The 16,377-nt window shown below is 41.5% G+C and overlaps 1 protein-coding gene across 1 annotated transcript in view; it reads right to left on the bottom strand.

Annotated features, from left to right (window-relative positions):
* The window catches only part of PDE11A (phosphodiesterase 11A), a 451,047-nt gene that overhangs the window by 246,849 nt on the left and 187,821 nt on the right, over positions 1-16,377 (bottom strand). The window contains exon 5 of the mRNA XM_051849397.3: positions 10,443-10,507. Coding sequence (XP_051705357.2) covers positions 10,443-10,507 — 65 coding nt within the window. The remainder of the gene's footprint in view (positions 1-10,442; positions 10,508-16,377) is intronic.

Below are 16,377 nucleotides of genomic sequence, written 5' to 3'. Positions count from 1 at the left end.
TTTCAGCCAAACTGTAACCTTTCATTTCAAGGTCAAATTATAGTGTGATCTTGTTGAAGACATATTCACAAGCATCTAGTCTAAACCTATAGTACTGGGGCCAGTGCTGTGGTGTAGGGGGTAAAGCCGCAGCCTGCAGTGCCAGTATCCCATATGGGCGCCAGTTCGAGTCCCAGCTGTTGCACTTCCAATCCAGCTCTCTGCTATGGCCTGGGGAATCAGTAGAAGATGGCCCAAGTCCTTGGGCCCCTGGACCCACGTGGGAGACCCAGAAGCAGCTCCTGGATCTTGGCTTCGGATCGGCGCAGCTCCAGCTGCTGTGGCCAATTGGGGAGTGAACCAGCTCCTTCTCTCTCTGTGTAACTCTGACGTTCAAATAAATAACTAAATCTTAAAAAAAAAAAAACCTATAGTACCAACAATCTCACCCACTGAAGTGACTATCCAAGCAGCCCAGACCAAATTTGGACATACCTGAGAAACAGTGCATCCCAACTGCCACAGTGGTGTTATGACACTGTTCCAACTTTCAGCATGTTCAGTGTGAAATAAAAAGTCTGCAAATAACTCATTCATTAAATATTTATTGAGCAAGTACTGTGTTCCAGGCAGTGTGTTCTTCCAGCAATTTTAGTAATGTTTCCTGTTAATTGGCCTCCCAACCAAATAATAAACATAATAGTTAAAGGATGAGTGCTAGGGCTAGGTGGACTGGGTTTCAACCACTATCTGTCACTCATCGTGTGGCCCTGTACATATTTCTTAATCCTTATCCATAATAGAGGAATAAATGAGATAATTCACATACTGTTGAGTTCCGTCTCATTCTTTCCATATTCTTCACATAGCATTTAGCACGTAGTAAATTTTTCTTTTCATCTGCTCATGAAGCAACCGCCTGTATTTCACTAGCTAGTGAAGGAGTATTAATTTTGGAAATGGAATCTTCAGTTGATTACTGTTCTAAAATATCTCATGCTGCCAGTGGCTCTCCAAACAAAGGACCAGAACCATCAATACTCATACCCAGGGAACGCTGAGAAAATAATACTGTGTGTGGGAAAGAAAGCAAGCCTTCCTTAAAGTCTTAGCAACTCGGGCCACTCACACACCCTTTTCTCTGCTCTTCCTCTAGTGCAACTCCCTCTTCACGGGCACTTGCATCTCTGTATTTTGGAGCATCCGTGTAAAGTAACTCATATCATAGACTCCTACCGGCTTCAGAGACCTGAAGCTCCTTCTCCCAGGCTTCTTGAAGCTGCGTAGGGATTGGGGTGAGGGGATTAACTTGCTTCAGATGCAAAGTTAAAAGAGCACCAAAAGCTCAGTAATAAATATAAATAAAAGTTTAATGCAATTATTTAAAAATATATAAATTAAAACAAAAGCTTCCATCTAAATGAAATGTTAAAAACTTTTAAAAAGGCCAGTTTTTCCTTTTGCCTCAAGATCCAGTATGTCTCAGTAAGGCACTACCTTACTGCTATCACGTGTTCTAACCATGCTAGCAACCTCTGACATCCAGATGATTGTTTCTAGATAGGTTGTTGACACTTGAGTCTTTTACAGGTATCTGACCCTCTGAGGATGTAAATGTTTCTAGAGTTTAAGGCTTTGGTCTTAACAGAATGAGCCATTAGATAGCCAAGAGAAGTCCTTCCAGACCCAGCTTGAAGACAGGCCCATAGCTTTGCATGCAGTGATATTCTGACTAACAGTTTAACATGTACTACTCTGCCATGGTGTGCAATTCTCCTAACCTCTCTGCACCTCGGCTCCCTCATTTGTAAAATAAAGACAACTGCATCTTACTCAATGAGCATTTGTGAGATTAACTAACACAACAAAAATCGGACATAAGGTAGATTTCCAATGACGGTTAAGTCTATTTCCCTAATTAAATACAAATCATTATAATGTACACAATAGTGGATACACAGAATCATTGCTTCCTCGAACTCTATTGCTGGGACAGACATGTAATGGACTATTATCCATTTTACCTTTCTCATTTGATAACTGAACATAGTAGTCCCCTAGGACTGACATAGTATATTTCTGCAAACTTGGAGGCTAAAACAATAGACACCTATTGTTTCACAATTCTGGAGTCCAGAAGACTGAAACCAAGGTGTTGGCAGGACCATGTCCTCTTGGAAGGCTCTAAGTTAGAATCCTTCCATGTATCTTCCAGCTTCTGGTGACTCCTAGCATTCCTTGCCTTGTAGACCCCTCCAATATTGGCCTCTGTCTTCACACAGACTTCCTATTTGTGTCCCTGGGTATCCCTTCCTCCTATAGGGGAACCAGCCATTGGGTTTAGTACCTAGGTTACATCCAATCTTATTGAATCTAAAATCCCTCAACTAATTATATCTGCAAAGACTTTATTTTCAAATATGTTTCCATTCTGAGGTTGGGGGTGAACATGAATTTGGGGGTGATGTTATTGATGCTACTGTAACCCAGCGAAATGACCTTTAAATTAAAACAAATTTCTAACATTAAGTATTTCTCGTTTCTTAAAAAGATCAACCTTTTCTACCTTTTTTCAGAAGTGACCTGTGAAAGAATGAATTTTTGGTTTTGTGGGGTCTGAGCTACTTCATGTGGCTGCACAGAGAAGATTTTGATTAGGCAACACAGCTTAAGTAGCAGCTGAATACAGCAAGCTGAGTGCCATGCAAAGAACAGAGCAGTCCCACTAATTTGTACCAGAGCACAGCTCAGTTCACACAAATCCTTCACCAGCCCCATTCCCGGAAATTTCTCACTGGACATTTTCTCCCCACACATCTCAGCCTCTACTTGATCCTTGAAGACTTTGTCTGTCTCTTCTTATTCCATTTTTACCCCCCATGATTTATCTTCTTCTTGGACTCCTTTTCAAAGCAGAGCATCTGGGGGTGAGGGCATGGGCATGTGGCACAGCAGATAACCCTACTGCTTGGGATACACATATCCCATATCAGAGGCTCAGCGACCCTGTTTCTTATCTTATTCAGCTTCTTGCTAATGTACCTGGGAGGCAGCAGATGATGGCCCAAGTACCTGGACTCCTGTCATTCATGTGGGACACCCGGATGGAGTTACTGACTCCTGACTTTGACCTGGCCCAACTCTGGCTATTGCAGGCATTTGAAAATTTCTGTTCAGACTTTTAGAAATGCTCTTTTCCAGTTTCTAAGTACATATTCAAATTGCCTGTTCCTACTGAGGATACAAAAGAGCTTTATTAAAGGTTGAACAAGAAATCCAAGAAAGTTTATTCAGGCTAATTCACCAAATATTCTTAAATTAGGCTTCTTAGGAAAGGTCCTAAAGCGAGGCTACATGAGATGATTATGAATAATCACTGCATTAACAGAACTGCATTCTGAACAAAAGAAGTACATGCGTTTTCTGATATGTTCTGATTCTGGAAAAAAAACTGGAAAATCATGTTCTACTCTGGGAAACAGAACTTTAAGAAGAACTAGCAACCTGGAGCAAAGGGAGAATAAAAAGGGTGAGTGGTCAAAAAATAGCAGTTACTGATCTGGAAATGGTAAAGACAGTGGATCTTACAGCACTGACTCATCACCACGTCGGCAAGGCAGATCTAATCCCTAGGTGACCTCAGTTTGCGATTTCTCCAGTCCTACTTCACTCCACCACCCAGGTGATTTTTTTATAGCACAAATCTCAATATGTCACTCCCTTGTGAGCAAACAGGCAAGCGGCCAGTCTCCAGGCCAATTAGAAGGGTTTGAGCATCTCTGAAGGTTCCAAGAAGATCTGACCCTAATCTCATCCAGATGTCTTTTTTTGGAAGCTGGATGTTCTCAGGAGGAGCTGGAAGTTATCACCATCAATTTTGTTGGTCTTGGTGATGACAGCTTATGGCCCTAATTAAAGATTCCAGTATCCGTTCATGCTATGTTCTCTCTTTCACCCAGTGCCTCTGCTCGTGATATTACTCCCCGCCTGGAAAGCAGTCCCATATGACCTAATTGAAGTTTTGCTACATCCAAAAGGACCACCTTCCACTTCTCTCATGATGAGCTGGGTGTTGTAGGAAACTAGAATATTCTGCCCCCAAGTATGTCACATTGTGTAAGGATTCTTCTGAACTGAGGGTAACTGCAGAGAAGCAGACCAGTGAAAAGCCCTGTCCTCCCACTGTGTGGTTACAGCAGGGAAGACAAACAGTGATCACCAAAGACTATTTTAGACCCTTCTCACCCTGGAGGCAGCATCACAGGAATGTATACAACAGCTTTACAAACTCCTATTTATTTGCTTCCCCATAATTTTCCTCCTCTTAATATTTAAAGTCCTTTTCCCATGTCTTGTTACTTCTCAAAAAATGTATTATTCTTTGTTGAAAATGCTATGGATGATAGAATTCGAAGCCACTTCTTCGCAATTTACTCATTTTTATCTATGTATGTCTCCCATACACATACACATGAGATACACATATTAATAATTTCTGTTTGTGTTCTTCTTGCAAATCTATTTTTTATTACAGGGCATTGTGCCAGCTAAGAACTCAGAAAGGTATACAGAAAATTATTTCTCTTTCCCTACAGTATCCCTCCTCTGTATCTAAATATCACCCTGGGGGTAAGTATTTGGTCTATCAGTTAAGACGCTGGTTGGGACAATAGAATCCCATATTAGAGTTTGAGTTCAGGCTCTGATCCCTATTCTAGTTTCCTGCTAATGCACACTCTGGGAGGCAGCAGACGATCACTCAAGTATCTGGGTCCCTGCCACCTACATGGGAGACCTGGATTGAATAATCAGCTTCTCGCTTTAGCCTGGCCAAACCTGGGTTCTTGTGGGCATTTGGGGAGTGAACCAGAAGATGAGAGCTTTCTCTCTGTGTGTATATCTCCAGAACAAATAAATACTTCAAAAAATCACCTTGCAAAAACCTTTTATAGAACGTATGGTCTTCAACTGCCTTGCAATCATGGATTTCTTTGATAGCAGGACATATGAGCCTAAACCGAGACACATCTGTGCATGAGGGAGCATTAATCTGCATGAATTGATAAACATGGACTGAAAGGATTGTAAGGAGGAGGAGATTTTGAGTATCCAAACCTGGTGGAAGACAAGTGGGGAAATCAAGAGACCAACTAAGCACCTGGCTCTCATTTGTGGTCTAGTTCTTAAGTGTGGACCAAAGTTCAAAGTCTAATACCTATGGAGAAAGAAGGGTGAAGACAAAATCTTAAGGAATTAAAAGACATATTCACAATAGCTAAGACCTGGAATCAGCCTAAATTCCCATCAACAGTAGACTGGATAAAGAAATTATGGGACATGTACTCTATAGAATACTATACAGCAGTAAAAAAATGAAATCTAGTCATTTGCAACAAAATGGAGGAATCTGGAAAACATGCTGAGTGAAATAAGCCAGTCCCAAAGGGACAGATATCATATGTTCTCCCTGATTGGTGACAACTAACCAAGCACCAAAAAGGAAACCTGTTGAAGTGAAATGGACACTATGAGAAACAATGACTTGATCAGTCCTTGTCCTAATTGTCTAGGAACAACTTAATACTTTACCCCTTTTAGTATTTTTTTTTTTTGTCCTACTTAATACTATTGGTTGAACTCTGTAATTAACACACAATTATTCTTAGGTTTTAAATTTAACTGAAAAGTGATACCTGTTAAATATAAGAGTGGGAATGAGAAAGGGAGGAAATGTACAGTTTGGCCCATGCTCAATCGGACTTGCCCCAAATGGTGGAGTTAGAAACGTGTCAGGGGATTCCAATTCAATTCCATCAAGGTTGCATGTACCAATGCCATCTCACTAGTCCAAGTGATCAGTTTCAGTTCACAATTGATCATAATGATAGGATTTAGAGTCAAAAGGATCACATAAACAAGACTAATGTCTGCTAATACTAACTGATAGAATCAAAAAGGAGAGAACGATCCAACATGGGAAGCAGGATACACAGCAGACTCATAGAATGGCAGATGTCCTAAACAGCACTCTGGCCTCAGAATCAGCCCTTAAGGCATTCAGATCTGGCTGAAGAGCCCATGAGAGCATTTCAGGCCTGGAAAGCCAAGACACTCTGGCAAAACAAAACAAAACAAAACAAAACACACAAAAAACACCTATATGAAAGATCTCTGCAAGTGAGATCCCAGTGGAAAGAAGGGGCCATCAAAGAAGGAGGTACCTGTCGCTCCCCCTCTTCGTGGAGGAATGACACTAAGCCCTGCCTAGGCTTCATATCCGAGTCACGGCACCATTATGTCGCTCCCCGTCTTCGTGGAGGAACGACACAGGACCCTGCGCTGTTCTTTCGTCTGCTCGGCCCTCCCCGGGTTTGCTGCTGGTTCTTCCCGGGTTGGCTACTATCCCTTCCACCTCCGTGGAAGGGCAGTTCCCCCTGGCCACATTCCCCACTTCCGCAGGGGAGCGGCACACCGCCGGCCGGCTTTCTCGGGGGCTGCACGGGTTCCCTTAGATGTTCCCCATAGATGTTCCTGGTGCATGCCGTCTCTCTCCTCCTTTATAGTCCTCCTCCGCCAATCCCAACTCGGCTGCCCACACGCCGAGTACGCTGCTCTCCAATCAGGAGCAAGTCCTACAGTTAATTGGTTGAACTGGAGGCAGCTGTGCGGAAGCTGTTTACTTCTCTCCCAGCGCCATATTGTGGGAGAGCAGATGCATAGAATAAGTCCTAATTCGAGTAACTTAGTCTAGTCCGGATTGCTCCCCACAGATCCCCCTTTCTTTTTATTTTTTAGCGTTGATACGCGCCTGTCTTCGGTGTCCCGCGGCACACACTCTGCTCTACTTGCTAGAGTTGCCACAGGCTCTTACAAGTCCTATCAGGCAAACCGAATCCGGGTCCTCTCTTCGCCATGTTGTGAGGAGGTTTTTAGGCGCTGATGCGTGCCTGTGTTCGGTGCCCTGCAGCGCATGCTCTGGTCGAGCCTGCAGGGGCTTACAAGCCCTATCAGGCAAACCGAATCCAAGCCTTCTCATTGCCGTATTGTGGGGGAGACTTATTAGTGTTGGTTTGTGCCTATCTTCGGTGACCTGCAGCTCATGCTTTGGTCGAGCTGCTTGCTGGTGCTTACCGCCTTAAATCAGGCAGACCAAATCCAAGCTTAATATTGTTGTATTGTGGGGAAGCCTTACTGATGTTAATTCGTGCCTGTCTTCGGTGACCTGCGGCGCATAAGCTGCTAGCTGCCCGCAGGTGCTCATCGCCTCACTTGATTAGGCAGACCGAATCCAAGCTCTCACATTGCAGTGTTGTAGGGAGGCCTTTTTATTTCTCTATTTCTCTATCTCCGGGCATTCCTATTTCTCCCATTTTACTTCTATCTTCCAGCATTCCTATTTTTCTCACTTTACTTCTAAACTTCTGTTTCTCTTATCCCTGCGGCTTTCCGGCACCTCGCCCCGCCGGCGGGTTCCCGGCTCTGCGCCGCTTTAGCCCGCGCGCCTCTCTCATCTGCGCAGCTTCCCGGCTTTGCGCGGCTCGGCTTCGCGTGCTCCGCGGTCTCCACGCTTAACCCTTTCGCGTCTGAACCACGGCCTACGCCAGCCCCGTTCCCTATCTATTCACGCCCCGTGCTCTCTCTGCACGCGGCGGCTTCCGCGAGTAACACAGCGTAGCTTACGTGTCCGCCACTAGCATTCAATCTAAGTTCCCCGGGCTAGCCTGGCGAATTCAACCCAGCGTACGTCTCCGCCCCACGGTTTGGCTTCCCGTCCTTTGCTCCCCGGGCTAATCAGACGGATCCCAACCTGGCTCACGTTTCAGCTTCTGGTTTCAACTTTTCGCCCCCTATTCCCGGGCTAACTTGAGAACCCCAAAGTGGCTTCCGTTTCCGCCTCGGCCTGCCCCCCGCGGCTTCAATTTCCCTAACATTTTTCTCTACCCGGTATGTTTCCCTAAGTTTTCTTCCAACAATATTCCTCCCTCATTTCTCCTGGCCTCTCCCCACAGTCCGCATCCGAGTCTGTTTGTTCTAGCTTTCACTTTCGCTTTCGACCTTAAAGATTTCTCCCAGCTTCCCCCCGTAGTCCGTATCCGAGTCTATGCCTAGGCTTTCAATAGCTTCTCCCGGCTCCTTTTTCGTCCGGCTTTTCCCTAGGCTGTTTGCTAGTCTCTCCGATATTTTCCCTAGGCTGTTTGCTAGTTTCTCTCTCCGATATTTTCCCTAGTTCTTCCCGTTTCTTCCCTCCTAAGTTTCATATCCGTCCTAAGTTTCCTATCCGAGTTAGGTTTCCTATCCGAGTCACGGCACCATTATGTCGCTCCCCCTCTTCGTGGAGGAACGACACTAAGCCCTGCCTAGGCTTCATATCCGAGTCACGGCACCATTATGTCGCTCCCCGTCTTCGTGGAGGAACGACACAGGACCCTGCGCTGTTCTTTCGTCTGCTCGGCCCTCCCCGGGTTTGCTGCTGGTTCTTCCCGGGTTGGCTACTATCCCTTCCACCTCCGTGGAAGGGCAGTTCCCCCTGGCCACATTCCCCACTTCCGCAGGGGAGCGGCACACCGCCGGCCGGCTTTCTCGGGGGCTGCACGGGTTCCCTTAGATGTTCCCCATAGATGTTCCTGGTGCATGCCGTCTCTCTCCTCCTTTATAGTCCTCCTCCGCCAATCCCAACTCGGCTGCCCACACGCCGAGTACGCTGCTCTCCAATCAGGAGCAAGTCCTACAGTTAATTGGTTGAACTGGAGGCAGCTGTGCGGAAGCTGTTTACTTCTCTCCCAGCGCCATATTGTGGGAGAGCAGATGCATAGAATAAGTCCTAATTCGAGTAACTTAGTCTAGTCCGGATTGCTCCCCACAGGTACCTTTCTCTGAAGGGAGGAGAGAACTTCCACTTTGACTATGACCTTGTCTAATACATTTTGAAACAAGTAGTTTGCAGATAGCCTTTTGAATATACAGCTCTTCAGAACTTCACTTTTACTACATTGGATCAGAATCTCTCAGTGTGCTTCTTCTGGATTTAGTTTCTTCTAAATTCTCCCAGCTTGATTCTGATTGAACAACTAAATTTGGAAAACAATAACCCTATATATTCACCATTTATGATCAACTATCAGGTTTTTAAATCTTGTGTGGTAATGGAAGCAAAGCTCAGGTGTTAGGAGTTTTAGTCAGGTAATCTTTGGATGGATAACAAGTACTGGCTGCAGGACTTTGAACAAGTTACTTCAAACTTGCTGAGAGTCTGGCATTGTAGCATAGAGGGTAAAGCTGCCACTTGTGATGCCAGCATCCCATAGGGTACCGGTTTGAGTCCAGCTGCTCCACTTCTGATCCAGCTCCCTGCTAATGCACCCGGGAAAGCAGCAGAAGATGTTCCAAGTACTTGGGCCACTAGATTCATGTGGGAGACATAGAAAAATCTCCTGGCTCCTAATGTTGGTCTGGTCCAGCCCTGGCCATTGCAGCCATTTGGAGGAGTGAACCAATGGATGGAAGTGCTCTCTCTCTCTCTCTCTGTATTTAAAATAAATAAATAAAATAAATCTTAAAAAATGCTGAACCTCAGTTTTAGAATTAAAAACATGTACTATCTAGGATAGTGTCTGGCATATCTAGCACTTAATTACTGGAAGCTACTCATATTTTTGGTGTTGGTATCAGTAAAGACATGAAAATTGTCACCATCAATCAGTCTTGGGTGTTTCACCAATCTTCACATATGTGAATTTTGATCAATTTTACTATTTTTCTGTCCTTCCTCTGGAGGTGATCAAAGTAGACAATCATATAATTTATTTTTAGTAGGAGTCCAACTATTATTCAGGGAAGTACTGCAAAGCTAAGAAATATTCCCTGGTTGTTCCTTACCCTCATTTTTACCCTCTTACAGTCTCAAAGATGTCGATATGGATGAATGGTAAAACACTGGAAATTCTCACTCTTTTTCCAAAGGGATGTTAATAGCTAAAGATAAGGAAACAGAAAGGGGGGAGGAGAAACAAAGGTACAGAATAAAGCAGGAAAGTTGGCTTTCTGCCTAGTTAAGGAATATCTAAAAACTGATTTTATTCTTTAGTCATTTTAGGTGTGAAGAAAAATGGAAACTGTTGGTTTAACAAAAACAAGGTTGCCCCACAGCTATTCCATATTAACTTACATAATATATTTGGTTTCAAAGTCCAGTAATCAGCAAAACCCTTTATGATTTACTTCAAAACATTATGAGGTTCAGGGACAAGGGGCACTAAAAGCTAGAGGCAACAGTTAAAAAAAAACTGCTTGCAAGCTCAATGTATATGCATCTATTTTTAAGCTGTAATTTTTATGTAAGTTCTGAATTATGGAGAGTTATAACATTTGGTCACACTTGTTGATATATAGAGAGGATAACTCCTATCCTCAGAGAATTGCACAGTGATGCTTACCCCAAGGACCAAGACACACATAAGCCCTACCTGTTCTCAGCATCGGCGCTGCACTTTGGGGACAACAATTCAAAGGATTTCGTAAACTTCACCACCTGCGGCAAAGAAAGATGGTAAATCCAAGTCAATTAAAGTTTTCTCATGGTTTAAGACACTGTGATAAATGTTTTCCATCTTTACAATGGTTATTACAATAATTGGAGATTACAGAGAGATTTCAGGTGGAAAAATCTCAAGGGAAAGAGGAAAAGGAAAATTCTATCCTACATTTTGTATTTTACATCATATATAGCAGACATTGTCCAGGCTTAACACATTCTACAAAACCCGAATACATTTTTACAATGGGGTATACAATGAAGTTTCGTGGTTAGCCAAAGGGTCATTTCATTCATATACAATTTTTTTTTCACTGTCCTTTTAACAATCCAGTCATCATCCACAGAGTATCAGGTAGGAGCAACAACAACAACAAAAACAACCTCAAAAAGGATGCTCTCTATCTACGTCAGGCTCCTCAGGATAGCTTATTTGGCTTATTCTCGCTCTCAGGCCAACTTTTTGGTGTCAGCATCCAAAGGGTAAGAAGAGGACGCTACCTTCTTCATCAGTCATCACTAGTGCAAACGCTTCTTCTCTCCTCTGTCCACTGAAACCAGCACACCCCGTACAACAATTGATCAAGACTTAACTTTGAAAAGGAATTTATGGGTATAGAAAATGGCAATGTAATTTTTCTTATTATTAGTTACTTTTGGATTCTTACTATGAACTACATCCTGTATCAGAAGCCTCTTTTATGATTTAATTTCCTTATTATTATGCTAAAAATAGACATTTTTGTCCTCTGTTTAAAAATGAAGAAACTAACCCATAATTTTTGAGAAACTTGCTCAGTTTCACACAATTAAAGTCAATCTGCCTGACTCTACAGTACCAGCTCTTACAGCAATATTTCAAATGCTGAGTGGGAAAGGCAACATTTCTGACCCTCTTTTGACAAAATATACCACAAGATAGAAAAATAAGTCCCCTACATTGAAAAGAATACATTTGAATGTCACTGGGTGCTTCCAAGGTTGACGTTTAGATTTACTTAGCTAGATGCAGTCATGCTTCAAAGGTCTTTTAAATTAAACACTTACAAGGAATTGATGGGCACCTGAGAAAATTATTTGGAAACTAGAAATAGATTAAATATTAAAAGAGCAAAAAGAAAGAAATTATCAATTCCCAACTTGACTCTCACTGGGATTAAACATGACAATAGGTCTGATCTGATTTCATCATCATTTAAAAAAAATCATCTATTATTTTTCACTTTATGTTTCTGTGTGGGAGCAAACTGTTGAAATACTTACTTAAGGTATACTAAGCTGATCTTCTGTATATTAAGATAATCGAAAATGAATCTTGATGTGAATGGAAGGGGAGAGGGAGTGGGAAAGGGGAGGGTTGTGGGTGGGAGGGACAGTATGGGGGGGAAGCCATTGTAACACATGAGTCGTACTTTGGAAATTTATATTCATTAAATAAAAGATTAAAAAAAAAAAAAGAGCTTTATGGGTGAGGTAATGAACCCAAGGTAGGAAAATGCAACATGAGGGCAAAAAGGAAAAGGAAATAAAGGCTCATCACAAAGAAGATTGCATGTTACTCACTGAATGTAGAGCAGTGACAATAACTCAGCTAAAAGTTAATGCCCTTGACAATCACAGAACATATCAAAAAGTTCATGGAAAAGTGGAATTCAGAGTTTGAGTTTATTTTGCTGGCAAAATAAGTTATTTTCAGAATACATGGGAAATGTGTATTATCAGAAAACTAAGCACAAATTTCAAAAATTGTTTCTGCACAAAACTAAGCTTATACTTTTAAGCCTATTTTCCAAAAACTTTTTGAAGTTCCTGCATATTTCATTTCATATCGTTATATGAATTAAACCTCTACTGAATCAGTAATTGTGCTAAATGAAATAAGCAAGACCTAGAAAGGCAAATATCATATTTCCTCTTATTTATGGAAGTTAATATGCACAGAATAGAAAAACTGTGTGGATGGCATATCATTTGGTGTATAATAAATATTACTTCACTGAATTACACCATATACATGACAATATATCATTCTCTCCCCACATTATGATCATTATCATGAATCCCTCACTTTGTAACTTTTTTAAAAAGGATTTACTTATTTACTTGAGAGGTACAGTTACAGAAAGAGAGAGGGAGACAGAGAGAGAGAGAGAGAGAGAGGTCTTCCAAAAGAGAGGGGGAGAAAGAGAGATCTTCCATCTGGTGGTACACTTCCCAAATGGCTGCAATGGTCGGAGCTGCACTGATCTGCAGAGCTTCCTCCAGTCTCCTGTGTGGATGCAGGGGCCCAAGCACTTGGGCCATTTTCTACCGCCTTCAGGGCATCAGCAGGGAGCTGGATCGGAAGTGGAGCAGCTGAGACTCAACTGGTGCCCATATGGGATGCCAGCACTGCAGGTGTATGGATGCTTAACTTACTATGCCACAGTGCCCGCCCCACTGTGTGACTTTAATATTCCTGTTTTCAAGAAAAAATTACATGTGTATGTATACAATATATACATATAAAGTGGATGTGGCAAAATGTTAAAGTCATTAAATTTTAAAGTAAAAAGAATTTTAAGAATAAAGGAAAGAAATCATTCATTGTGACAAATTTTATTGGCCAAAGATGGCCACAGCATCTCCTATCCCATAGTCTTCTCTACACTGTTCCCTCCCTTTAAATTTGGTAGACTTCTGACTTCTTCAACCAACAGAGTCTGTAGAAAAGATACTTTATGCCTTCTGAGGTTGTCCTAAAAGGCAATGCAGCTTCCGTCTTGTCAGAATATTTGTACCTGAAGCCCTGAGTCATGATGTAAGAAGCCAAAATATACTGAGGCTACTATGCCGAAAGGGAGCAAACCATATAGAGAGGTCATGGTAGATGGTCTGAATGTCAGCCCCATTCCTTAAGCCATCCTAGTTCTGGTGTCAAATATGTAAATGAACAACTTTAAGATGATTCCAGTTCCCAGCCATTAAGCTACCCCTAGTCTTCCAGTTTTTGAAATTTTGAGCCCATATATTCTGGAAAGAGACAAGCCATCCCTGTTGTCCTCTCTCCAAATTCCTCACCAAATGGATCTGCCAGCAGAAAACATGATTGACTTAAACTTCCAGTTTTAGGGCATACTTGTCCTATGGCAAAAGTAACTAGAACATCTATGCTAAGTGAGGACTTAAAAAAGTTGCTTAGAAATCTTGTTTTTATTAGATTTATTTATTTCTTTGAAAGTCAGAGTTACACAGAGAGAGAAGGAAAGGCAGAGAGAGAGAGAGAGAGAGGTCTTGCATCTGCTGATTCACTCCCTAGTTGGCTGCAATGGCTGGAGCTGCGCCAATCCAAAGCCAGGAGCTAGGAGCCTCCTCCGGGTCTCCCACACAAGTGCAGGGGCCCAAGGACTTGGGCCATCCTCCACTGCTTTCCCAGGCCATAACAGAGAGTTGGATCAGAAGTAGAGCGGCCAGGACTCAAACCAGCATCTACATGGGATGCTGGCACTACAGGCAGCGGCTTTACCTGCTACTCCACAGCACCGGCCCCAAAAGTTACTTAGAAATCTTGATCTAGCTACATTATTCCTGGGTCTCACAAGGTCAGCAAGCCACAGGGAGACTCTTTGCTATCATCAAATAATATCTTTCAATTATACCCTAAGTAATTCTTAGAGTTAAAATGATAATAAAAATTAGAAGCCTTTTTTTCATGTTTGCACAGTGGAAAACTGTCAGAGATCATAGACGAGGGAGTTATTTCTACATCTCTACTTTGATCTCTCATCATTTGTGATTTCTTTCAATAAGAAAAATAGCTCAGATAATGGAAAATTCTTCCATTTTTATAATGTTCTAGAATATATCCTACCATTTTACTGTAAATGAGGCATTTTGCACATGTTATAAACAATCATTCACGTATGTTTTGATGCTTACAACATTCCAGGAGAGTAGACACTATCCCCATTTAACTGAAGAGAAATTAAGGTGTACAAGGGTTAAATGGTTTGCTGGAAGTAGTAAATTAGAGAGTTAGGATCTGAACCATGTTATTCTGATTCCACAGTCCCATTTTTGCCATTAAGCTTTTTTTCCTTGAGATTTATTTGTTTATATTTGAAAGGCAGAGTGACAGAAAGAGAGGGAGAGGGAGACAGAAAAACTTTCATGTGCTGATTCACTTCCCAAATGTCTGCAATGGCTAGGGCTGGTTCAGGCTGAATCCAAGAGCCCAGAACTCCAGCCTGGTCTCCCACGTTGAGTGGCAGATGAATAACTACTTGGGTCATCTTTCAGTTCTTTCCCAGGCACATTGGCAGGGGGCTAGATCAGAAGCACAGCAAACAAGACTCAAGTAAGTGCTACCAATTGGGAAGCTGGTGTAGCAAGCAGCTCAACCCTCAGTGCAACTACACGAGCCATGCCATCCTACTACTCTTTATTGCTTTCATAAACCAGAGCAAGTGGCATTGCAACCACAAATTTTTTGGGATTGACTACTTAACAAAACAGTATACTTAATAAACTGTGCCTTTATTAATTCTACAAATATTTATTAAGTACCTACCACATGGCCAAAACATATTTAATTTGAATAAACACTATCTAAAAGTCACTTGAAATAAAACACTTGGTTTTATATAAAATGAATCAAATTACCACTAAACTATTAATAGTTTCTGCATTTGGAATTCAAACAGGATATATATTTTAATAGACTGACCTGATACACGAGATTAAATTCTCCAATATTATTAAGGGTATTTCATGTGGTTTACTTTTTATTATGTATTAGAATATTTTACAGCCCTGCAAGGGAAATGCTAACTTTGAAAAACTGATAGCAATGAAAGCGATTTTTCTCCCCTATAGCAATAAAAGTGAATTTTACCCAAGTAGAGATGCAAATGATTTCTGTGCAGTAGAAAAGTCCAGTGGCAACAACTTTATTATCCTGGTGGATAGTAACCATTTTTAAAACCTCATCTATTAGTCTTCTGCTAGCATTCTTTCAGTGCCTATTTCTGAACCAGCTTTACCACCCTGCTGTTTCTCTCATTAATGAGTTAAATAAATCTTTGATACATGCTCACTGTAGATTTGTAGAGTAAAGTTCAGTTTTTAACTTTTTTTGAAAACTGTCCTCTGACACCAAAACTACGTACTGAGTGTCTGTGTGTGCACGCAATGGAATAGGCACTGGAGCTACAATGTGAACATAAAAGAAAAAAAAAAATCCCTGCACTCAAGGAGCTTACTTTGTGGTGTGGAGCTTAATTTGCCCTGGCTCTTCAAAGCTAGTGCTTCCAGAAAAAAAAAAAAAAAGTACTTCGAAGAAAACAAACCTGAGAAATAGAGAACAAAGATCCTTTAAAAGTCTTTCTTTTCCGTCTGAAATAGTAGCTTATAAGAAATGAATAGCACATTCTGAAATTTTTAAGTTATAAAACTTATAGATCTAGAATTACCAAGAGAATGCATAAGATATATATGTACATCTTGATGAAATATCTAAATGTTTGCACTCCTGAAATGTAAAAGAGGAACTTTCAAAACTACTAGAAGGTAAAAAAAATTTTTTGCCCAAAAATATTAGAACTTTTTACTCCAATATAAGTTATGGGCTGAAAAGAAAAACGGGATTAACATTTTGTTTTATTTTATCTGTTTTATTTCTTAAATTAATAATTAATGAATAAAGGGGAAATCCATGATTACTCATCTTTCAACTTCAGGAACTTCATATCATGGAGAAAATTTGTTGTGTTCCCCAATAAAACTCCCTAATAAACCAGTTCATGGTATCACGATCAAAGTCAGACACTGAACTCAGGAACCGTGTGGTTGGCCGTGTGTGCAGTGAAGAATTTAACCTTTCCCAAAGA

This window comes from Oryctolagus cuniculus, chromosome 3 (genome assembly GCF_051225735.1).
Source record: "Oryctolagus cuniculus isolate XC-2025 breed Fujian yellow rabbit chromosome 3, ASM5122573v1, whole genome shotgun sequence".
Taxonomy (NCBI): domain Eukaryota; kingdom Metazoa; phylum Chordata; class Mammalia; order Lagomorpha; family Leporidae; genus Oryctolagus; species Oryctolagus cuniculus.
The sequence above is the reverse complement of the archived record's forward strand: the minus strand, read 5'-3'. Positions and strand labels throughout refer to the sequence as shown.